The following is a 23,794-nucleotide window of genomic DNA, read 5'->3' as shown; positions in this document are numbered from 1 at the left end:
CTGGGGCTCTGCGTGCCCAGAGCATCTCTCAAGCTCAAGGAGATAAGACTGCTCTTTAGCACTTGAGTCTGAGTTGTCTTCATTACTGGGGGACTTTCTGCCAGGTCCTGTGGTCTGCTGCAGATGCTGATTTGTCGTAGCCAAACAGGATTTTTGCACGCTCCCCTTCCCTTCCCTGCGTACGGGCACAAGCTCCCGGGTCAGGGCTCAGAGTGTGTGGAGGGAGCCAGTTCAGTTGGCCGTGCTCAGAGCAGAGATAGCCAGGCTTCTAGAGGAAAAGCTGGAATGGTGCCATTTTTTAGCTTCTGTTGTAGTACAACCAGTGCAGTCTGCAGACCAGATGTGACCCATGTGGTTGAAGAGCTTAGCCTGTGATGGCATGGGTTGTGAAGGGCAGCTGTGCCAGTTCAGACTAAGTCCTCCACCTAGCTCAGTATCACACCTCAAAAAGCTGTAGGCAGGCAGCTGTGCAACTCTGGCTTGTTTTGGAAGCCTCACAAACCCAGTGTGACTTAACTATTTAGTAGCCCTCTTTCAAGTATTTTTCTCACCCATATTTCAACCCGTGTCAGCTTTCCACATCCACGGCATCCTTTGGCAAGGACGTCCACAGATATGCTATGTGCAGCTGCAAGAGCTGCCACACTTGCTTATAAAGCTGGATCTGACTGGTTTCTATTGATGCCCTTGATTTTTAAACTAGAAGAGATGGTAAATGGTTGATTTTTTTGACCATCCTTTCCATGGAATACGTATTTGTGTAAACCTTTACCAGATCCCCTTCAAGTCATCTTGTTTTCCAGGCTCCATTATTTCTCACATAGAAACCATTCCCTGGTGTTTGTCAGCATTGTTGCTCTTCTCTTGACACATTCTCGGAAGCACCTGTGAATGGAACAAACAATATTGACAACAAAACCCAGATGTGTGCTGTGTATTTGTGCGGGGGAAAGGGATCTCTTTGGAAATGTCTTCTGTCTAATAACTGTGTTCAAAGGCACAAATTAATTTTTAAAGGAAATTTAGGATTAGTATTGTCAGTTGTTGACAAATACTGCTTTAGAGCTTCTAAGTGAAGGAAAACTGCTGTTGAACTGCAGGGGTAGAAACACCCCTTCAAACTACGTAATCCATTTGTTGTTCAACGCTGTCAACCCTACACTTATGGAAGATATGGAAAAATATAAAGATTTTTTTAGTTACTCCTAGTGATTAGACCCAGGATAATACTCCTAAGAGCTCAAGTTTTCCCTTTAGATTAAATGACTAGTGGCAATAATTATTGATATGTAAGATACTTTGATGCAACTACTGTAGTGCCTTTGGATGTGGTGAAGACATAACCTACACTGTTCTGAGATGGGGAAACTGTTTGCACAAGAGGTTCCTCATAATCCTGTCATGAGTTTTTATTTATTCTTTTGATGTGTTGATGCTGTGGCAGAGTTTCTGTGTGCTCAGCCATCCTTTCTTTCATTACACTTATCTTGCAATAAACCTTGAATCAATGTTCTCAGGTACAATTTCACACGCTTCTTCTTCTGAAAGGGACCTGAAAGTCCACCTCCTTCCCAAAGGGTAAATGTTTGGCACTTTCTGAAATGTGGCTTCTTCAAACTGCTTCAAATCAGGCACCTGAAATGACCAATTGCATGTGGAAAACCTGAGCTCTGCATATGGAAAGGTCAGATCTCACCATAGTTATCTGAGGTTGCTGTGAGGGTACAGATTTTGCAGAGACACTGTGTGCTCAGAAGCTGAGCTGCAGCACTCCTGGGTGAGATGCCTGACTGGCAGGGATGCCTGATGCTTCTTTCTTGCCCAGAGGTTGAATGGAGAGGCATTCGAGTCCTGGCTGTGATATGACAAGGGAGACTCGAGTGACTGTGTGACTATAACGTTGCATTTCTCCCTTGCCTTTCCCCTGCTTTTCAGAGTTGCTTCCCTTGACATTTGCTGGGGCCCTGGAGCCTACTGGGCAGGTTGGCACAGGGGAGGTGCAGGGACCAAGCATCTGCAGCCTCCTGGGTCCTGTACTGTCTCTTGTTTCCTGACCTTGAGTCTAATCACCCACCTCTTGCCTCTGCTGCCTCCTCTTATCCCCCATGCACCTCCTGACTCCAGACGGGGCTTGGGAGATGGGTAAACCAGCGGAAGTGTTAAGAGCTGCCTGACTGTTGTTTGGCTTACTCTTAGCTCAAAAGGCTGGCAACAATAGCCCTCATCTGTAGGGGATAAGGATCAGGGAACACTTCCTCCTTATCTCATGAGATTTACTGTCTTTTGGAAAAAAACAGGCGCACAAATCTATAATTTCTTATTAATTTTAAAGTAGTGCTTGGCTCGCTACGTCCTCCATATCAGCCCTTGCGCTGTCAGTAAATCATGTTGGATTTGCAATTAAAAGCCAGCTGTGCCAGCATGGTACCAGCCAAATGCCACCATCACTGCCTCCTGGGCGTCCTAGGGAAGGTGTGGAGTGCGCAGCTCCTCCTCCAGTGAGCTCTTCTCTCGCTTCAACAGGGAAAGATAAGAGTTTAAAATGGGATCTCAGGCACATTATTTTTTGTTAACCAGAATGCTTGCTTGCTAAGAAATGCAGTTCTTCTCTGGATTACAGTGTGTTCGTGGATATAGCAATTCCCAGGGCTTGAAAAATGCCAAACATCATAGAGAAGGCAACTGTTTGAGGAGAAAACTTGTAGTGCTGGATGTCTGCCTCAGGCTGATTGGTTTTGTCTTTCCCTTTCTTGATTAAAATAGTTTGTTGGAGAAGTATCTTTGCCTCTGCGCTGTGGAGTTCTTTTAAGTGTTGAAAAGCATTTGTGCCCAGCTGTGTTGGAGCAGGAGTTTGCAGCCAGGCACAGGGAGCAGAACTGTGGATGTGCTGCTCCTTGCCTCTCTGGAGATCCAACCTGTTCCTCCAACTGCTCAGCCTTTGCATCTGTCTCACTTCTGGGACAGCAACTTGCTGCAAGTTGTAACAAAACTCTGGCCGTTTTGTCTTCTACCCGCACTGGAGCTAGGCAGGAGTTTTTCCTGTGCTGTGTTCTTCTGTCCCCTCAGCTGCCTGGGTTCCTGGAGCCAGAGTGGGAACAAAGGAACTCTGGCTCTTAAGTCTCTCACTTTTGGTTGGATTAGGAAGGTGCAGCAAGAGGGAATAGGAGAGGAGGAATGTCTCTTCTAAACCTGGAGGAGGACTCCAGGTTTTAGGGTTAACAGTCAAGGTCCCAGAAACCACTGGCAAGGGAAGAAAGGAAGCACATGTTAGTGCTGGCCATGGGAGTGGTGGGATTTGACATCTACCAACAGGTTGCCTCCATCAGGGCACAGAGGTCTGTGCTGTGGGTCTCCGAGGTTGTGATATTGCCAATGAGCTCTGGAAGTGCCAGTCTGATAAAATGATGTTTTTCAACTGGATAGCTGGAAAACTCCTCAAAGAATTCCCATTGAAAAAATCCAGCGCTGTATTAAAAGATTGCACAACAAGGTCATGCACTTAGCTGGCAAATACCTGGATGAGTGTCATGTGTGCAACTTTTAATTCCTACCGCTGCATGTTAGATTTGTGGTGCAGTTTTTATTGTGTCGTTGCATGTGGGGCTATCTGCATGCTGTAGCAAGGCTACATGTGAATACAAAAATTGGATTATGAGCTGTCTTTAAGTGTGTAATAAAGATCTTACCCTTCCTGCTACTTTAAAAACAGTTTACTTCAAAGGCTGCAGTATTTGCTTTGTCCTTTGGCCTTTATGGAGTGAGAGAAGAGGCTGTCTGCACCTTAGATGTGTTAGTTGTCTCTGGTGGTATCTTTCCTCAGGATGAAGGCATTGGTACAGCAAACAGTGGGGGAGTGTTTGCCTCTGTTGTTCCTCTCCCTGTTTGTTTCAAACGTGCTAGCTTTCCCTGGTCCTCCCTTTAAATCATATTATTTCATAAAGAGTAAAAAGAAACATAATTTGGAGCAGCAGCAAGCTGAGCCCAAGTTAATAGTTTGAATTGCACTCCATCTGTTCAGCTGCATGCCCTGATGGATGTGCTGAACCCATTTTTCACAATTTGTTTTAAGCTGCTAAGAACCATCTCTCCTGGCTCCAGTCCAGACTGGCTGTGGAGGAAAACTTCATATCTGGACATCCCTGTCCAGAGGGTGGGATTGAATCAATAATCCCCAGATACAAGGCTGCCTCTTCACCTGCAAGATGCCAGTTTTTGAAAGGTTAAACTCTTCTCTGTGCTTGAACATTGTTGTTGAAAATTGGACGGGGGGGGGGGGAACCCCCCAATATACACACAGAGAGGATGAAATTTGCAAACGTGATTATGCAGGACCTGCTTTAAATCGGCTTATTGCTGCTTTATGATGGCAAGCAAGCAGTCACAGAAGCCAGGATGATTGACCTTGCCATGTGTGCATGCTGCTGGTAACTCAATAACCGATGAACACCCACCGTGGTCTCCAGACCTCGAGCCTTTGATGTAGCAACAAACAAGATAGATTGCTGTAATTTATCCGGCCCCTGGAGGGCTGTGCTGGTAATGTGCCATGAGCCCAGGGGCCAGCCATCCATAATCTGTGTAAAAATACAGTGGATGGCAGTCACCGTGCCGCGGGGTTGTCTTTGTTTGGTGCTGCACACGTCGGTGTGTGTACAACGCACTGCGCCGGGTCTCGGCTTCAGCAGCCAGGGGCGGTAAAGCCTGAGTGTAACAGCGCCCACTCCCTCCATTTACTTCAATTGGTTTTGTTGTGTACTAAATACACACCTTTCAAATGGACTCGGAAAGGCAGTGCTGGAGACCTGGTATTTTTCTCTGTGTGCCTTTACAAGCGTAGCAGAGACTGGAGAAGGTGTGCTGGGTCTGCGGGAAAAAGAATGGGATTTTGTACCAGCCAAAGCCTCTGGCAGGTTTGCTGATGGAGGGCAGGTGCTCGGGGCACTGCAGTTGGGTGGCCCAGGCGCCGAAGGAGAGGGAGTGTGGCCTCCTGGCTTGCAGATGGACCTCTCTGCTGGTAGAAGGTAATCCTGGTTGGGCTGTGCCAGGAGATGAGGGAGTCACTGCTGAACAGAGTAGCCCCAAGCAGCAGCTCCGTGGCCCCCCTTAACACCTCCTCATGCCCCCTGGCAGCAATGTGAGCCTGGAATCACAGCGTACTTGAGTTAAAAAGTAAAAGCAGTCCTGAAAACAAAGACCTGTCACCTCAAGCTTCTGGTTTGTTACTGCACAGTGCAGTGCACTTTCATGTGTGGATTCTTAACGCTACCCAACAAAGGGTTTATGTTACCTCAACACTGCTGCTTTCATGGGGCATTTTAAAAAACACTCCTCTTGAGTCAGCAAGAAAGCTGGGGGTGCTGTGCCTGAGCCTGACGTGCCAGCTGTGAATGGGGTGTGAGGGCTTGCCGTGGAAGGGGTAGGATGGGTATATCCGGGTGAGGTGCAGGGATTGCTTGTCGGGAAGTAACGCTGGGCTCCTCTCCTCCCACAGGCATGGCACTGGCCCAGCGGCAAGTGACGGTGCAGGAGGGACCCCTGTACCGCACGGAGGGGTCCCACGTCACGCTGTGGTGCAAGGTGAGCGGCTACCAGGGCCCGGCGGAGCAGAACTTCCAGTGGTCCATCTACCTGCCCTCGGCCCCCGAGCGAGAGGTGCAGATCGTCAGCACCGTCGACCCCTCGTTCCCCTACGCCATCTACACCCAGCGCGTGCGCGGCCGCGGGATCTACGTGGAGCGGGTGCAGGGGGACGCCGTCCTGCTGCACATCACGGAGCTGCAGGACCGCGACGCCGGCGAGTACGAGTGCCACACGCCCAACACCGACGAGAGGTACTTCGGGAGCTACAGCGCCAAGATGAACCTCGTGGGTAAGCTGTCCGGGGCAACGGGGTGTCTCCCAGCTGGAGCGCGGCACAAACCATTGGACCCCCCATGTGCAATGGGAGTCTGCATGGCTGTCGGGGGGAAAAAAACTGTGGAGGAGAATAGGAGCAGAGAGCAGGTGGCACAGTGTATGAATTGCAGGGATCATGGTATAGAGATGCAGGACATACCGAGCTTTCTCTGTTAGTAAGACCCTTACAAAAATGAGACACCAGGCAGCATAGCCGGGCAGAGGGACGTTTGAAGCCATGGCTGAAAGAAAGGCGGATGTGAATCTGGTTTACGCAGAGGAAGAGGAGTAGGGAGTCTGCATCAAATGGCACAAGCCACAGAGGAGAGAGCTGTGTGTGCTAAAGGTGGTGAAGTAGCGGAGCGGGAAAGAGAGGAGCGATAAGGAGTGACACGTAAAGGGAACAGGAGAGATGGTCATCTTCAGGGTCTTAACAGAGGGCAGTGCTGAATGCAGCCTGAAACCAGCACACTGATCAGATTGAGCTATTCGTAGATGACTGTGGGGAAGCTTGTTTGGTGGTTGGGTTGGTTTTTTTTTTTGGTCTGTGTTAGAAAAATCAAAAAGAGGTTCTTTAAAATCTGGAGTAATTCCGCAGCACCTCTGACTAGCTGATTTGACCTTTCCAAGCTTCAGCTTTGCTTTTCATACCTCACAACAGGGTTGTATTTGAAGCGTCTAACTCGGCTAACAGCAGTCAAATAGCTTCTGTCAAACTCTTTGGCTGAAGGACCCCTAAAAGAGCTCCTTTGCAGCAGAGACACCCCTCTAGCAATTTTAAGCCCACAGACAGCAAGAAGGCTTACTTTTCTTGGGGGAGAGATGTCTGTGAGCCTGCAGCTTGGAAACCACTTGGAAGTTACCCAGCCGTGCAAGCCGGTGAGGGCGTTGCCGGCTCAGGCATTGTTGACACAGGGAACCCAGTGTGAAAGGAGCCAAGGTGTGATTTAAATCACAGTAGCTCCCTTCTGGGTTGTGCTTTCTGCTTCCAGCTTGTGTGGCCTTGGCTTCTGCTCTTCAAAAGAGCAGCCACTCTCCCGGGTGAAGTCCCACAGTATGGGTGCAGGTGCTTATTTAGCTGCCTGCTTTCCCACCTGATGTCCATGAGCAGCACGGAAGTAGATGCCTAAATACTCTTCTATTCTTTTGTAGTTCCATGGTTTGCTTCAGGTGTCCGGATTTGCAGTTCCCACTTCAGTTTAAACAAGACTGAGTCAGCACTGCTGCTGTAAGGTCACCTTGAGGGAGTGAAGCCCATTGAAACCAACACCTGCTGAAAAAAAGCGCCCGCGGGCAGGGTGAGGTTGTGGCAGTCAAAGTTGGATTCTGGGTTGCTCTGCCAGGGAGCTGTTTTCCCTGTGGAAACCTGTGAGCTGGGTCCTTACAGGAGAGGCACTGGATCAAGTGAGAGTACCTCTGTTAGCCATGGAATGGGGTCAAGTTCTTCAGGAGGGGGATGCAGGCAAGCATATCCCATGGCTGGACAGTGGGGAGCTCCTCCACTGCTCTCCTGGGGTTTGGGATGCCAGGACGCTCCTGGTTGTAACCACAGCTCAGCAACTGCTTTGGTGACCAGCCAAGGCTAGACTGGTTTGCTTTTGCTCTGACCTGCCCTTGCCACAAGTACATGACTTGTAAGATTTGGGACTCTGTAGACACCTATGAGTAATGCTTTGAGGACATTGGCTTTGGAGCTTACATGTGTCAGAGATACTCAAGAAAATGAATCTAAAGTAACTTTTAGTGGATTAGTTAAATCACATTATGCCCCTTCATGGATGCTTGCGCTCAGGATTTTGGGCCCTAATTTGGTTTGACTTAATTCATTTCTGAAAATTCACTTGAGAGATGACTTAGGGTCACTTGGCTTTTGAATGTGTGCATCTGTGTAAGGTGTTTTCTGTGGTTTAGACAAACTCTGACAGAAACTGAATTTTCCAGAGTGCTTCCTGTAGACAACAGGCCCTTACAAAGAGCCTTCCCTCTGGCTCCCACTCTTGTGAACCAGTGCTTACTTCAGCCCTGTTGGACCCTGTGAAGTCCTGCCAGGGAAACGGGCTTCTCTGTGCAGGGCAGGACAGAGCACGTGTCCTTTCTTTTTTCCTGCTCTTTTAGCTCTCAGCTGCAGGTCCTGGATTTTCAAGTTGGCTTTGTTTCTCCAGACAATGTGTGCAAGAAAAGGTACACAAGAGCTAAATGAGAATTATTGTTCTCATTTTCTCAGAACCAGAACCAAACTTCTTTTTTTCTTTCATCCAGTTATGAATTTTTAATTGACTCATTAGATTGAGTGGCTCCTTTTTGGCAGTGGCGAAGCCTGAAGGGAGGCAGGTTTGTTAGCATCTCTGTTCTCTCCATTTATGTGTGAAATGGATGGGTTTGAAGCAGTGTTGATATTAGACTTGCTGCTCTGGCACCTTGGACCTGTTGTGTCCTGTGGTTTGAGTAGAGAGGTGAAGGAATGTTCCTCCCCTTTTCCACCTGTGTGACACAGCCCTGTGGTGGGGGAGCTGGATGGGACACTGGTGCAGCAGCACGTGGGGCTGCTGTCTCTGCACTGGGACATCTCCACTCGCAGCAGAGCAGCTGGGATGTGTCTCTGCTCCTGCCATCGTGAGCATTATTGACAGCCATGTATCCAGAGCTCTGCAGCTGCTAAAAAATAATCTTGTCAGCTTCAGCAGTGTGCCAGGTGGGCTTGAAAGTACACTTCTGTCCACCTCATGGTTGGTTCTCCCTCTCTCATTTTTGGTGTTTCCACTCAAGATTCCTTTTCCTTTGTTGGGATCTTGGCCAGGATCTAATACTGCTTTGGGGACCTGATGGCCTGGAGTAAGAAGTACTCCCCAGGCACTCTGTGGGCCTCTTATCTGAATTTAGGCATGCAGCACAAGTGCTAATCTCACTGAAGCTAGGAAATGAGGCCAGTCATGTGGTTCAAGGGCCTTCTGCCATGCAAACATGTGTATCAAGGCTTAATCTTTTTCACCAGTCTCCGATTTCCTTTCCTTGCTTCAAAAACAAGCCCTTCTGTATCTTGCTGCTCCTTTTCTAATCACCACCTGAGCTGTGTCATTGGGAAGATGATGTACCTGTGCTGTGAGGTGTGTTAGGAGGAAGAGTTTAGGACATGTCAGTCTGAATTTTAGGTGCTGAGAGAGGTGGCAAAAAAAAAAAAGGGGGCTGCTGCTCTTCAAGATGTGGTGGAACCACGGCCTTGTGATTGATTTATGAGAAAGGATTAGCCCATGTGCGAGGTCTGCAACTTTGTGTGCCCTCAGAGTTCAGTTCCTTGAGGCTGATGCAAAATTGTTGAGGCTAGTTCATGCTCTTTTACTCAGGGTGGGGGGAAAAGATTTTGGAAGATCTCACAAGTGGCCTCCCACTGATTTAGCACCAGACTCATTGCCTAAGACAGATGTTCAGGCAATATCTGCCATCAGAGGACAGAGACAAATCTGGAGAGCAATTCACGTTTGTTTAAATTAAGTGCATCCTTCTCCATGTTGACTAAAGGGAGAGCCTAGATGTTAGACTCATGCTAGGCAGTAGTGGCTGAAGACTTGGCTACTTTTAGAAACTTCCCCCATGAGTCTTCTGAGCAACCGATGGGAATTTTGGCTTTGTGGTTGAATTGGGAAGGCACTTGAGCGTACTGAAGAGGGGAGTTACAAAACTTATATTTGATTGATTGAATAGGGGACCTGGGGACCATACACACCTGACTGGAAATTGTACTGGGACCCTGGCCTGCTTGTTGCAGGCTGTGAGAAGTCTGTGGGCTGTTTATTCACTTTTGGAAGAAGTTAAGGACAGCAGAGGATTTGCAGGTGAAGGGAAGCAGCATCCTAGAAACACAGCGTGACCGCTGACAGGACAACAGTATTTTCCAGAAGAGGAGTTTTTTTGTGCAGTTATTTAGGTGGTGAAGCTGCAGGGATGGCTGTGCAAACTGAAATAAATGCTGGTTTGTGCTTCTCACATTGATGGGTAAACTTGTGTTTTGCTATAGGGTAGAAATGAGCACGTGGCAGTTCCTTCAGTGTGCGTGAGTCACTGCAGATTTGTACTCCACTGTGTCTGTGCAATGAGTTGTTTGTGTGCCTGTACCCTTACTTAGATAACAGCAAAGGGGCCCAGGTCTAACCTCTTCAGAAGCTTCAGACTTTTATCTCCGTGTTTTTTCATCTGTGCTCCCAAAAACGTTGAGCTCTTTTTCAGAGTAAGTGATTTGAGGGAAGAAATCAAGCTTTGAGGTTTTTCTTAAACAGGCAGTGATGGAGCGGGAGGAAAGGTTTCAAAGCACTTGAGGGGCTGGCAGCCCTTTTACTCTTTATTTTGGGGGAAGCAGCTGTACAGCATCAAACCCAAACAAGATAAAGCAAAAAAAATGAAAGGGTTTTGGATGGGAGGAGAGACCACGGTACCACAGACTGGGAAGAAGCCATTTCACTGCAGACTTGAAAAACAAGGAGCACTCAGACACAGCTGCCTCTGCAGTGGGCAGGAGTGCCTGCAGGGATGGTCACCAGCATCTCCTTCCTGCCAGGCTTAGGTGAAAGTGAGGCAGAGAGGCTTTGTGCTAGCTAGGTGCTATTCAGGGGGTTCCCTTGTCTGCCCTCTCAGCCTGGCCACAGTTCTGCTCTCTGCTACTTCACTCTGGTCTCACCCTGCCTGGGTAGGCTGGTGCCTTCACCTCTACCCTGTCCCCCTGGTACTGCAAGGCTGTGATGGCTCCCAGGGGCTGGATGTGGGGGTTTTTTTGGCTGGCAGCCCCACTGTAGTGGAGTTTCAGTGTCATGCCAGGCTTAGGAGTGGTGGTGGGCAAGGGCATTGATGGGATGAAGAGCCAGCTGCCTCTTTGCCTGAGGTCATGCTGGCTGTGGCTCTGCTTGGTGGGGTCTTGTCTCCTGATGCTGAGCTGCCTAAGTTGCTTGTAGCTCTCTGCTCACCAATAATCAGTCTTCTTGAAGGGGTCGTCCTCTGTGCTCTTCAGCTGTGGCATGTAACTATGTGGCCTGTGGCTGGGACAGGGAGGATGTCTGTAGGGTGTGTATAAGAGGCTTTGGTGGCACAGGAGCTGCAAGAAGGATTTGTGCTGTCCAGATGCTGAGCACTGGAAGGAAAGGAGCTGCATGTGTCTCAGACAAGCACTCAAGAAAAGAAAGCAAGTCTTTCGTTGAACTCCCCACCAAAAGCCCCTGGAATCTCTCTGCTGAGAGATAAAGAGCATGTAGGAGGCAAAAAAAAACCCCCGGACTTCTGTTAGTCCATACCAGCTGCTGCAGCATGTCGCCAGCAGCTCCCCCTCTTCTTTGTCAAGTGCTGCCATACGTGATCTGTCTGTGCACAGAGCAGAGGGAGAATGTCACGGCACAGTTTTGCCAGGTTTGGGAGAGCACAGTCTGCTCCTGGGAACCTGGGGGGACTCAGGGTGAGAGCAGTCACTTCTCATCATGTGGACCTCGTGGCTGCTGGTTTATTCCAGCTGTCAACTGGGCTGAAGGTGGGTTTGCTTGAGGGAGGTGTCGAAGAGAGAGATGGCAGCCTCACAGACAAGCATCTACCAGTTTTGATAGAAGTCTTTGGGGGCTCTTCTTTCTGTGCTGCCTTTTTGTTTTTCTTCTTCTTCACCTGAGAGACAGGGAAAAAAGTGTTTGTCACTGTAGTTGAGTGAGCAGCTTGTGTCCTGGGGAGACTGGGCTTTTTGAAGATGAGGAACAACAGGCAAAAATCGAAACAAGCAGTTCAGCCTGTCCTGAAAGATTGCACAGGCTTCATCTCTGGAGGGTTTCAAGACCTGACAGGATCAAACTCTGAGCAGCCTTATAGCTGACTCTGCTTGACCCCGTAGTTGCACTACCCACCTCCAAGGTCCCTTCCACACCAAATTGTCCCATGATCCTATGATGAGCTGCTTGGCTGTGATGCAGTAGGAGCCACTCTTAGGCAGCAGTTTGGAGGGAGGGTGCTAAAGAATGGAGTTTGGAGGGTCAGTGCTAAATAATGGCATAACATTGGTGATCTCAACCTGGTGAGAACAGCAAGGACCTATTGTACATCCCCAAATGCTTTTTTTCTGGCGTAGTTTCTGTATTTCATATTGTTCTTATTTTTTCAGTGGGGTCGCAGGAGTTTGTCTCTATTGCTCTGCTCTGGTGTACGAAGGTAGAACTTGGGAATCCTAAGCACAGATGTCCTAATCTCTGAGGCCATCTCAGCGGCTTGGATACCTCTGTGAGGCTTGTGTGTGCCTTATCTGGCCAAGCCCTCTGAGTTAACCACAGTGAGCTGTAGGATTGGTGTTGTGCTTTGTGAGTTACATTCATCTTTGCCTCTTTGGGCTTTGCTTGTTGCAGTAATTAGCTCCCCAGAGGAGTAAAATGTCCTTCACTTTCAAATTACCCTTTAGCTGACATTAAAAAGAGGTTTAAAAAAAAAAAAATCAAATGCCTTCTTATAGGTGGTCCTTTGCAACTAGACACGGGGTATTTTATTCTTACTGTCCCCCTTTATATGCCCAAATCTCTGTAATAACCTTCAAAGTAAAATTTGACCTTTGCTTCTCTGCTTGTTCTTTCTGTTCCTGCTATGAATGGGAAGGAGGAGTTTGTCTGTTAATGGGGGAGGAATGAGGAGGGGTAAACATATCTACCTCTGGCAGTTCCTATGGATATGCCGTGGGGAATCGCACCAGCAAACCAGAGCACCTGGTTTGTGATGCTGGAGACATCGGACCCTAACATGCTTCCAACTTGCTGCATGTCCCTGGATATGGCACTCTCCATCTACCCCACCATTTTCCAGCTGGTAAAATTAGGGATAATAGCATACAAGCCTTTCACAAAGTCTAAGCCAAATAATTGTGATGTGCTTTGAGCTCCTCAGATAGCGGGAGATAGAAACAAAGGCTTATATTCCAGCTTTGCCTGGTAATGATGCTGAATAGGATTCATCTCCAGTCCTGCTTAGTCATTTCTGATATCCTGAAAGTATAGCTGCCTAAGCTTACCCAATTTTCCCCTTGCAGAAGCTGTGAGGCTGATGGGCACTGCCCGACTGGGGGGTTGGTGGTCAACAGTGCCCTGGGCAGGAATGTGGGAGCCTGGCACAGGCAACCCTGCAGCTGGTGACTCTGGAGCTGGCAGGAGGGGCTGCTTCCTTACAGCCTGCTGTGGCATGGACACGCAGGAAGCCAGTCCAGAGGCTCCATGCCCCTTCCAGATTTGAAACTCCCACTGGAAAAAGGAACGCACTGAGACCTGTTTAAATTTCCTGGAGGTTTTGCTTGGTTGGAGATTTTTTTTTGTGGTGTTTTTTGTTATTTTTTTTTTTAGTCTTGGCTTTAGTCTTGTACAGTCTGGCAATGAATTGCAATGGCTGGTTATTCCTTGTGCTTTCTAAAACACTTTTTTGTAGATACAATTCAGGTTATAACTGAGAGCTTATAACAGAAATCTCTGTACGTGTCCCTGCATAGTGAGACATGGTTCACTCATTTTGTGTGTCTTTATCTCATCCCCTGTTACTGTATTTTCCTGCTAAACCTTTCCAATTGCTCCTGTTTTGTTGCAAGTATGCCATCTCCTATTGTTTCCTGTTGGAATTGCTTGCCTGATTTTGACTTTCATGTTGTTGTATTACATTATGTCACTTCTGTACCTCTGTGCAGGAGAAATGGAACAAATCGTGGGCAAACCATGCCTAAAAAATGGATAATCCATTGTATCCACTCTCTTGTTTCTCTGTTGTGTGGTTTGGTTTTTTCCTCCCTCGCCTTTCTGCCCCATCCCTCAAAACCATGGGCAACTTGGTGGCATGACATGCTTTGTGGGGAGGGCTCTCAGCTGGGGAATGGATTCTTTCTTTTTTTATGCCGTCCACCTACCCATTTCTCAAAAGCCTGGCATCAGACACAATTGGGGCACATCACTGTATTCCATATGTTTTTCCTGTATTGTCCCTTTTGAGGTAGAGGTACTTTTTTAAATTTAGCTAGCGTGTGGAGAAGAATTACAATAAGAATACGTGTCCTTTTTCGTACATGTCTATGCGCTTGTACCAGTGCATTGTAAGAAAAAATGTATTCTAAAGTGCATTTCTAAAAATGTAAATTAACATAGCCTCAGGCAACTGCACAGCCCTCTGCTCACAGATCTAGTCTGGTCTTTAAAACGAACCCTCTGGCTTCCAGGCTTGCTGTGTCCCTTACTTTTCAGGAAGGGAGGCATGGAATATGGAACGCTGATTTGCCTTCAGACTGTAAAGAGCTGCCGTGTTTTGCTTGGGTAGGTTTCCATGCGGTAGCATCAGACCAGTCAGTTAAAATGATCTTTGGAAACTAAAGCAGTCTTTCCTGAAAAAGCCTCTTTTCTGAAGGCTCCAAGTCGTGCCCTCTAGTTTGCTCTGGCCGTGCTTGGCTCCACTTGGACGTCTCAGATTGATGGGACTGTGGCACTTGCCCTTTGCTGAGCCTGTTGTCTGCTCAGTGTCAGTGAGGCTGGAGGCTGCAAGGCTTGGGGGTCCTCTGCTGCCCTGAAAGGATTGGCTGAAAACAGCACTCTGCTCAGCCCACATGCCCTTTTCTCTTCTCCTGCTGGCTCTTCCCACGTGCTTTGCCAGTCCCTGGTAAAATGAGGTATCAGTAATCCTAATTGTCATACTGCTTTATAGGATGCCTCTCAGTCTGTGCCTCTGAGAAGAGGGGTTGGTGGTATAGGCTTTTTCTGTATATTGCCATAATGTCTGGGTGTTATGCTGATAGGAGTTAGAGTGCAAATGTTTTTAACTAGGATAGAAAAATCTTTAGTCAGAGACCCTGGTGCATTTGAAGGCCAACTCTACCACAGATGGGTTACTCAGCACCCTAGGTTCAAGTCATGGACAGAACATTGTCTGGTGTTGAAAACAGTTTAATGCTACCTTCCATCCTGAATTTAACATTTCCTCCTAATGTTCTCTGGGCAGCTCCCAACTTGTCTTCCCCCCCCCCAAATGGTGACTTTTTCACTATAAGCACAACTGAGAGAAGCTCTGGAAGACGAAAAAAAATACAGAGAGCCAGAAGGAGCTGGGCTGGGTCAGGCGAGCAGGTGGTGAAGGCAGCAGGCTGTAATGTGGGATGGGCAGAGCCTGGTACCTTGCCTCCTACCTCCTGCGCACTCGGCAGCTTTCCAGGGGCTGCCTCCACCTCGTTGGAGGGGGGCTGAGGGGCATCCATCCCCTTCCACCTGCACCTCCCTGCTTTTGGATGGGTTCTGAGCAGCCAGCACAAGCCTGGTGACTCCCTGGCATGGGGACCCGCTCTAAGTGTCATTGGCAGGAGCCTGCTGGCATTTCTGGCGGCCTCTCCAGCACGGTGGGTGGCGGGGGAGCGGCACAAAGTGTGCAGGTTTTCCCTGCCCGCGCGCCTCCAAACAGTCTCTCGGCGTTAAATGGGGAAAGCGGTGGCTGCGAGCGCAGCTGGTAACATATGGCACCCGTCCCCTGCCTTAGCAATTGCTCAGTGAACTCTGAAAGTGGAATACGGTCCCCGTGGCTCCAGCCAGCTGCAGCACTGAGAAACCCTGCAATGGTTATTCGATTACTGCTGAAAACTTCACGTTCTAAGTTGCCTGCTTCTCTTGCTGCCTCCCTGGGGAGGTTTTTTGCCGTGCTTACTCTTCCTCCCGCTCCTCTTTCTCTTTTTTTTTTTTTTTTAATTTGTTTTCCCTGGAGCATTGCTTTATTTGTTCTTTAGTTTCAGCCTGGGTTAGCTCTTAGACTGGGTTGCTCTGCATTTCTGTCGGTCTCCTGCCCTAAGAGGCAGGGGCATCTGTTTCTGCTGTTGATGCCGAGGCTTTTCTTGCTTTGTCTTGGAGAACAAGTAGGTCTGGTGGTGAACAATCAAGTCCCCACGTAGCAGAGGGGAAGTGCAGTGCCCATTGCTGAGCCAGGCTGCTTCTGTGCCACGAAGCTGCATGCTCACTGTGGTGTGGGTGCATATCTTTTTGTTGAAAAACTACAAAACAAACTGATGGCCAATGTTCAGGCAAACTGCAGAGCAACACGGGCCCAAAATATCCTAGCAGCACTACCAATCTACATCAGATCCCTTTTGTCCTCTCAGATAAGATAACAGTAAACTTGAAAGCCTACTGCTTCTGTCCCCCCCCAGCTCCGATGATTTGGAATCCTTATCAGCTAATTTAGAGATGTTGCTATTGAGCATCCTGGGGCCAGGGGGAGACTTCTTTAGGTTTAAAGCTCCAGAGGGTCTCTGCCCTGCTTCTGCTTCCTCCTGGAGAGGTGGGAAAGGGAAAGCAACTCTTTGGTGCTTCAGAGGTAGGCTTGGAGTTCCACAGCAGCCTATTCCTCCTCCTCCAGCCCAAAGCCCTGGCAGGACTGGCCTTTTCCCTCTTCTCCCTTCAGCTCCTGCTGTCATGCAGGGTTTTGCTTCATGTGCTGACCTGCACTGGGGCAGAGCTGCCCCTTGGTAGGGAGAAGCTGGGGAGAGAAACCATCTTGATTCTGTGGATGCCCTGTCAGTTTAGCCCTCTAACAGTTTTACAATCTTTATCTGATATAGGTTTAAGAGGATTTCCCTGGGTGCAGTGGGATTATTATAAGTCAGAGAGCAGTCTCCAGCTGATACTCCTTCAGCAAGTATTTATTTTAAGTGGGTTTAACAGTATTTAATTTTTAAAAAAAACTCCTCTTTTTTTTTTTTTGGTACATGGGTTGTAAGTAAATTGTTTACATTATCAGAGAAGTAGAACCCAAATAAAATGAAGAAATGTATTATTTCTTTCGAGGTTGGGGGTGGTGGAAGGAAAGCAGCAGCTGGAGGTGGGGAGGAAAGAAGATAAAATAGTAATGTGGTGGGAAACGTAACATTATTCTGTGCAGTACTGATTAGTAATACTGCCAAACAGCTGTTTATAAATGGAAAATGTAATGGGAAGGAGGGCTGCAAGAAATGTGAGAGTGCTGCAGGCAGTGCTGGGTCATCATTTGAGGAGGGGATGGCTTCTGTAGATCTGCCCCCTGGGGTACCAGGGGCTGTGCTGCTGTAGCTCCCAGGAGCATGGGAGGCTGGGGGTGTCCCACCCACCCTCCCTGGGCCCTGTGGGGTGGCACTCAGTTGTTTTTACACTAACACATTCCCCCCAGTTTAAGGTTTTCCTGCCACCTTGGGAAAAGAGGAGCAGTGGCGACCTTTGGCATTGGGAAAGCCGTGCCTGTAAGAGAAAAGTCTGCTTTGGAGCCACGTGTGGGCTGTTTCTTTATCCTCTCCCTCCCTCCAGCAGGCTTTATTGACAGCAGACGGCTCCAGGGCTGGATGTGTGTGCACACAACCAGAAGTCGTGCTGGCTTAGCGAGAGCCGCCTTCTGGCCACCTGCACCCGGGCAGCATCCCTAGTCCTTGGAGTGTTTCAGAGGATGCTAATGGAATGGGATTAGCTGCCCCACTTGCCCTTGTCATCAATAAGGGATGTTTCTGGAGAGCCTACAAAGAGCAAAGGCAGAGCTAACAGGGCGAACCCGAACAAAGGCGCTTTAGAATGCATAGAGAAGCATGATTTAACCCTGCGGAGGCAAGAGGTGGGGCTGCTCTGCTCCCCATTTGAAATCTGAATGAGCCTCTGTCTTAAGGGATCATCACTGACTGAGTTGGGACTAATGGGCTGGATGCCCTTCGGTGTCCTGCTCTGGTTCCTTGACACTGTCTTTCAACATACTACACCCTTCGGGGCTTCATTCCTTACTGTGCACAAGTTAAAATGATAGCTTAGGGCTCTACAAAGAAATGTAGAGCTAGGGATGCCTGTCTTGGGGAAGTGTGTCATGGCAGGCAGGGTTTTCTGGACAGGAATGCCCCTCTCCTAGGCACGATGTGCTCTGAGCACTTAACAATCTCAGACCCTGTCACTCTTCATTTTTAGCTGCCTATTCGAGAGACCAAGATTTTAATAAAGTAAGAAATGCTTTCTTACCAAAAGCATTTCCTGGCTATAACTTGTAATGCCAAACTTACTGAGGATGAGAAGGTTTAAAGAGGTCAGTTTTCTTTATGGCATTGTGCTACTGTTGGGAAATGAAGAGATCCCAAAGCGGCGGGTTACTTATCAGAGGGTTAATGTTGGGCTCTCTTGTCTGCTGAAGAATTTCATCAGCGTGCCACGGATGACCACAGGCACTCTAGCAGTCTGTTGTCACCTTTTGAGCTCTCTCAGGTGTACTGATGCCACCTGTTCACAGACAGGACATCCTTGCAAAACTGCAGGTGGTGGCTGTGTGGCCCACCTGGCACTGGTGGCTGGAAGGTGGGAGCGCTGGCACAGCAACGTTTGCATACCAGGAGGGGAAAGCAGGGGGAGAGGTGGGGGTGCCAGAGGAATGAGCTGAGCATTTGGAGAGGCTCTGGGCTTTGAGGGAGCTCCTTTGTTGTGGGGGCTGGCCAGAGGGACCACCCTGAGAGGGGCAGCTGCTCTGGGACACTGCAGAAGACTTGCTGTGGCCACAGGGATGCTTCCACTCTCTTCCCATCTGCCGTCACATCCTGTGCCAATGTGTCACTAATCCAGGGTTGCTACTCAGGCCTCACCTGTGTGGTGGCTCTGCAGAGTTTATCTAATGAGTAGCTGGGAGCAATGCTGGTCATCCAGAAAGCCCTACTGAAGCTGTGACACAGCTGAAGCCAGCTGAGTATAAGGGCATGTCTAGAGGACATGGTGACTGCTGCAGGGTGGCCCTGGGGAAAAGCACCCCTTGGCATGAGGGGCTCCTGCCTCCAGGAAGAGTCCCGGGGTGCAGGGTAAGCTAGGTCAAAGATGGAACCCTTTGGCTGCTGTGGGTTAGGGGGGAATTTCTGGGAAAGGGAAGGTTGTGGTCATCCCAGTGCTGGGCAACGTGAAGGGGAGCAAGTGGAGGCATGGCATGCAAGGCACAGGGTGAGTGGGCTGAGGGAGATGGAGTTGGGGGAGTTAAAAACAAGCAAGAGGTGAGAGGAGGGAAAAAGAGCTGAAAAGGGAGCAGGAATGAAAGCAGGAACAGCAGCACTGGGAAAGCAGGAGAAGGAGGTAGTGTGGAAGTGGCAGGTGGAAGACCTTGGAGAGGAGATTTTGTGCTGTGAAGAGCATCACAGGGTGTGTAGGAGGGTAGCTGGAGGTATTGGAGCAGGGAGAGCTGCACGTGGGGATGACTGATGAGGGACTGTGGCTGGGCTGGAAAGAGTGTCCCTGCTCCCTCCTGCAATGGGAGGAGGGCCCAAAGCTACCGGAGACATGGGTCTCCCTCTCCATCTAGCCTCCTTCTGCAGGGCTTTGTGGGGGCTCTTCCCCTACCCTTTCCATGTGTCCTTTGAGTGCCCTAGATGCTGTTTCAGGCTTTTGACTCCAGAGCAGACAATGGGGGTTTCAGTGCTGTCTTCCATCAGGGCTGTCAGGATGCAGTAATTACCTTTGCACTGCCGCCTCCTACCCTTTATTCCTCTCCCTTTGTGGCTGGGATGTCAGAGGCAGTGATGGTGCTTTGAGGAGCTCCTTTTGAAGTGACTTTGTGAGTCACAGGGACTGGTGAGCAGTGGGGAGCGAGTTGCTGGTGCCCAGCACTCTCAGATCATTTCAGCTCCCTTGTGTCTGTGGCCAGGGCAGCATGTGCTGTGTGCCCATCCTTGGAGACACCGGGCTCCTCAGATCTCCTCTGCTTAGAGAGGCTCATGGTGAGGGTCTGATGTGGGTGGAGGGAAAGGAAGAGGAGGAACTGGGACACCAGAGGTGTGCTGGGCTGGGCAGCAGTGCAGTGGCTTTTGATCACACTCACCCAGTCAGGCTTAGCCAGAGCCTGTTGCTGTAGATAAGCACTGCACGGGCTCGAGGTGCTGCAGGGGTGCTGAGATGAGTTTCTGGAGAAAGCCCTGTCACAGACCATCAGTACAGGAAGATGGACTTGTCTCCTGTGGTACGTTCAAGGCCACAGGATGTGCTGGCAGGGCTAAGTCAAGCTGGATAACTGTGGACATTTTGCACTAATAAGATGTTTTAGATGACATGTGTGCCCCCAGGAGTCACCACAGAGCCCTCTGCTCCTTGGATCTCTCCCTGAAAGGCTAGAAGGTGCTTTCCATCACTGCTGAAGTGTCATGGGTTTGAGCCAGCCACCACGGTCCCAGTCCTATTACTGGTCCACCAAGCTGATGCCCAGGGGCCACCCATCCTGTCACTTATTATCTGCTGGTTGAAGTTGTCAGGACCGAAATGCGGATCCTCCTGCTGACTGCCAGGACACAGCACTGCTGTTGAGTGTTCAGGGACGCTTTCTGGAGCAGTAGGACAGCCAGCCTGCCCGTGAAACCCCTGTACGCCAGCCAGAGCAGAGCCTGATTAAGCTTATGAAACCTGACAAGATCACAGCCCAAGGTGGTATTGCTGGAGGCTGCTCGACTGTGAACCATGTTCCTGCTGCAGCAGCACGAGCATTAGGGATATGTCTGTTGAAGCCTGTCATGACACACAGCTAGCCATTGAGTAAGGAGCCCAGGAATGTCTCTCACAGTTGTTAGACTGATAGCAGAGTGCAGGAGGTGCCTCTTCCCTAAAGAACCCCTGGCTGTGTCTGCCTGCAGATGGGGGTCAGTTCTGTGCTGGATGATGCCCCATCTCAGCTGTGAGCAGGTGGTCCCCTGAACAGGCAAATGCTGACCAGGACACAGCTTCTCCAGCTCTGCAAGTACAGCGACCCCTCCTGCTTGGCTGGTGTGTCCCCAAAATAATCTGCCCCTGTGACCTGTGAAGGACATCCCTACAGCCCCACTGCTCTGTCAGTAGCCTGTGTCACTTCGACCCCAGACGAGGAGCTGTTACCCATCTGTCAGGGCACAGCAGTGGGTGCCCAAGGGGACTGTGCACTGCCTGCTGTCTGTCTGGAAGTCAGCAGGGTATGGACTGCTGCAAGGGGCCCTGTGACCTGCTCACCATCAGCTAAAATAAGCTCCAAAGCAATTCCTCCCGTGGTACAACCTGGGTAGGAGAACACCTGACTCGCCGCCTCTGCCACAGCAGCTATTGCGGGGATCTTCGTGCCGCTGGTTGTGGATCTGCATGAAATCAGAGGCTTATATTTCCTAGCAATCAGTATTTCTCACGCAGGCGCTGCCCTCGGATTCCTCCTCGTCGGATTTGTGTTCGTCTGGGAGAAGCAGCAGCTTCTTAAACAGACCAGCTCTTACGCCTTTGTTTCCTTCAGCCCCACAGGGTTAATCTCCTTCTTGGCACCTGATTATTTGCCGCTGCAGGGTTTGCCGGATGTGCGTTTGAAATTCTCATTTTGCTGGCTTTAATCCCCATCTGGGAGCTGTGTCCAGGTCCCAGGGGCTGGGGGCGGGTTAATACCTGAGCCCCCACAGGAGAAGCTCCTGAGAAGCTCTGTCTCCTCTGCCTCTCCCTGCAGCTGGAGGTACTGAGGTGAATGGACCACTTTCCAAATGGTTCTTAGGCATTTTGTGTTCCATGTGAGGCTGGTGAGCATTGGTATTGCTGGCTTAGCAGCAGAGAGTCAAGGATGGGGGCTCACAGGGCTGTGTGGTCCGGCAAGAGGTGCAGCTTCCTTTCTCCTGCTTCTGATAGGAGCTCCTCTCCTTCACCTCTGAAACACACCTGGCATGGACACAGCTTGCACAGACATCACTATACCCCCACAAGCCGCCAGCTTCTCTCACCCTCCTGCAGCTGCAGCTTTTTGCCTTTTACTTCTGCAGGTAGTGATCCCCAAAACTTTTCAGGCCACTGCTCCATGTTGCTGCCATCTCCTTCTGCCAGGGCCCCTAGAGATAGCTGCAACTGCCTTTTTAGCATTCCTCTGCCACCCCCTTGCATTGCTGCCTGGTCAGGGCTCTCATGCTGTTCCCTTCCCTCTTCCTGTGGGGCAAGACCATTCCCAGTGGAGTTCTGTCCCCTCCTGTGCACTACCCTTTCTCTCCAAGCCCCACGGGAAGCAGGTCTGGTCTCCTTGGCTCCTGCCCTCTGACGTGTTACCCATTGGCTTTTTTTTTTTAAGAATGCTCGGTTTCCTCCTCCCTATCGTTTCCCCCCCCTCCAGGTGCTTTTGTCGGTGTGTAATTAGCTGGCACGGCACCGAGGAGTGGCTCCCCGGGGTGCTCTCTCACTGACACGAGCAGCAGACGGTGACTGGAACAGAGACAACTCCGCGAGCGCCGCGCTCACTTTGTGCGTCTGGTGCCCCTCGCTGCTGTTGGGAGCTCAGAAGGGATCGCAGATGTGGAATAAACGGGAGTGCTTTGAACAAGTGGCACTGTAATCCCTCCCTGCCCCCCACCCCTCTTTACCCCCCTTTTTGCAGACATTAGTTTGATTAAAATTGCATGAGCCCACACATGGGTGTATTTTATTTTATTTATTTATCTCCTCCCAGCAAAGAGGCTGGTTTGAGGTCTGCCGTGTGGGAAAGCAGACGGAGGGATGCTGGGGAATTCGGGGTGTTTTTAAAAGCTTTCCCTCTGTGGAGCTCACAGCTGACTGGTTGTACTGGCAGGACCTGCTTTTCCTGTGGGATGCACCTTCTTCCCAGCAGAGCCTGAGGTCCTTGCTGGTGGTGCAGGGGTGTGTGCTGGGCAGGCAGGAGCCCCCTCCAGCGCTGCTGTGGGGCAGCAGCATCTGGAAGGGTGAGGTAGGCTTGCTCTAGCAAATCTTCACCCAAGGCTTTCCATGTTACTGAGCGTATCTCCATGGCTGAGGGCACGGGTGTAAACAGCCAGTGTCAAACCTAGTGACTGTATGGGAATTAATTCACAATCTTGGTAAAACAAAAATAGATGTATTCTGTTTTCTTTTTCAACTGGGTTTGTCCACCCAGATTGGACACAAGTGAAATCTTCACTACAGTTTGCAGCAGCCTTCTGTCTCCTCTAGAAACGGGGAGAAGGCGTTGAGAGTTAGGAGATTACTTTGTTCTGTTCTGCTCTGCAAATGCATTATTTTTGCCAGTGCTGTGGCAGTGCTATGTCAAAACTCCTTGGTGGGCATTTATAGAATAGGCTCTGTCTTACTGCCTCACCCACGGGCATATACGATTCAGCTTTTGCATGTTTTCCCTGTTTTGGAACAGAAAGATGCTATTTCCTTCCCTTCGGGAGGGTTTACTTTTAATGAAATGTTTGCAAAGTGCAGCATGACTCTCCAGCAAGGGCTCCGTTACACATCAAATGTGGTTTCCTTGTCTGTGTCTTCGACATGCCCTCCTTGTGCCCTCTGTGTTTTTCCCCAGGCAGACAGTGGGTGAAGGGGGCTGGAGGCTCCTGAATGTGATTATCCCAGGGCATTGCGAGCTGCCTGTGGGCTTAATCTTTCTTCTCAGACGTCACTGTGCAGCGCAGGGCTCTGGGGAGTTGGGCTGGGGTGGCTGGCATCCCGGGCACCAGCTGGCTGCCCAGCCCTGAACTCCTCCTGCTCTGGCAGGTGCACGAGGTGCACTTCTGAGGAGGTGGAAACGTGATGGGAGCTGTACCTTACCAGCAGGAGACAGCCTCCTCTCCTCCTCCTTGTCCTCAGGGATGAAGGGTTGTTCCTGCTGTCTGGGGGGATAGCAAGGCTTTGTGCAGTAGAAGTGCAAGACCCGGATGGGTGCTCTGTGCGAGGGGTTGGGAACACCCCTGGATCCCCTGCTCAGGCAGTAGGAGCTCCCCGTGCCCTTCTCGTTGGGTGGTACAAGATGTGGCCGTCATCCGGTGTCCCCTGGCACCGAGTGCCTTTAGTGACACCCCCATGTCTGCCTCCCTTTAGGAGGAGAGGGTCTGCTGATGGGACAGAGATATGCCCTGCAAGAGGCAGTGTCACCCACGGGTCTTGCTGCAGGGTGCAGTTCCGCAGGTGTGGTGGGAGTGTGACCTGCAGGACACAATTCC

The 23,794-nt window shown here is 50.0% G+C and overlaps 1 protein-coding gene across 1 annotated transcript in view; it reads left to right on the top strand.

The window, feature by feature from the left end:
- Positions 1-5,493: 5,493 nt before the first annotated feature.
- The window catches only part of IGSF3 (immunoglobulin superfamily member 3), a 66,491-nt gene continuing 48,190 nt past the window's right edge, over positions 5,494-23,794 (top strand). The window contains 1 exon segment of the mRNA XM_018077096.3: positions 5,494-5,869. Coding sequence (XP_017932585.3) covers positions 5,494-5,869 — 376 coding nt within the window.

The sequence above is a fragment of the Manacus vitellinus genome, unplaced genomic scaffold (genome assembly GCF_001715985.3).
Source record: "Manacus vitellinus isolate BGI_N305 unplaced genomic scaffold, ASM171598v3 scaffold_35_pilon, whole genome shotgun sequence".
NCBI lineage: Eukaryota > Metazoa > Chordata > Aves > Passeriformes > Pipridae > Manacus > Manacus vitellinus.
This window is presented reverse-complemented; position numbering and strand designations above follow the sequence as displayed.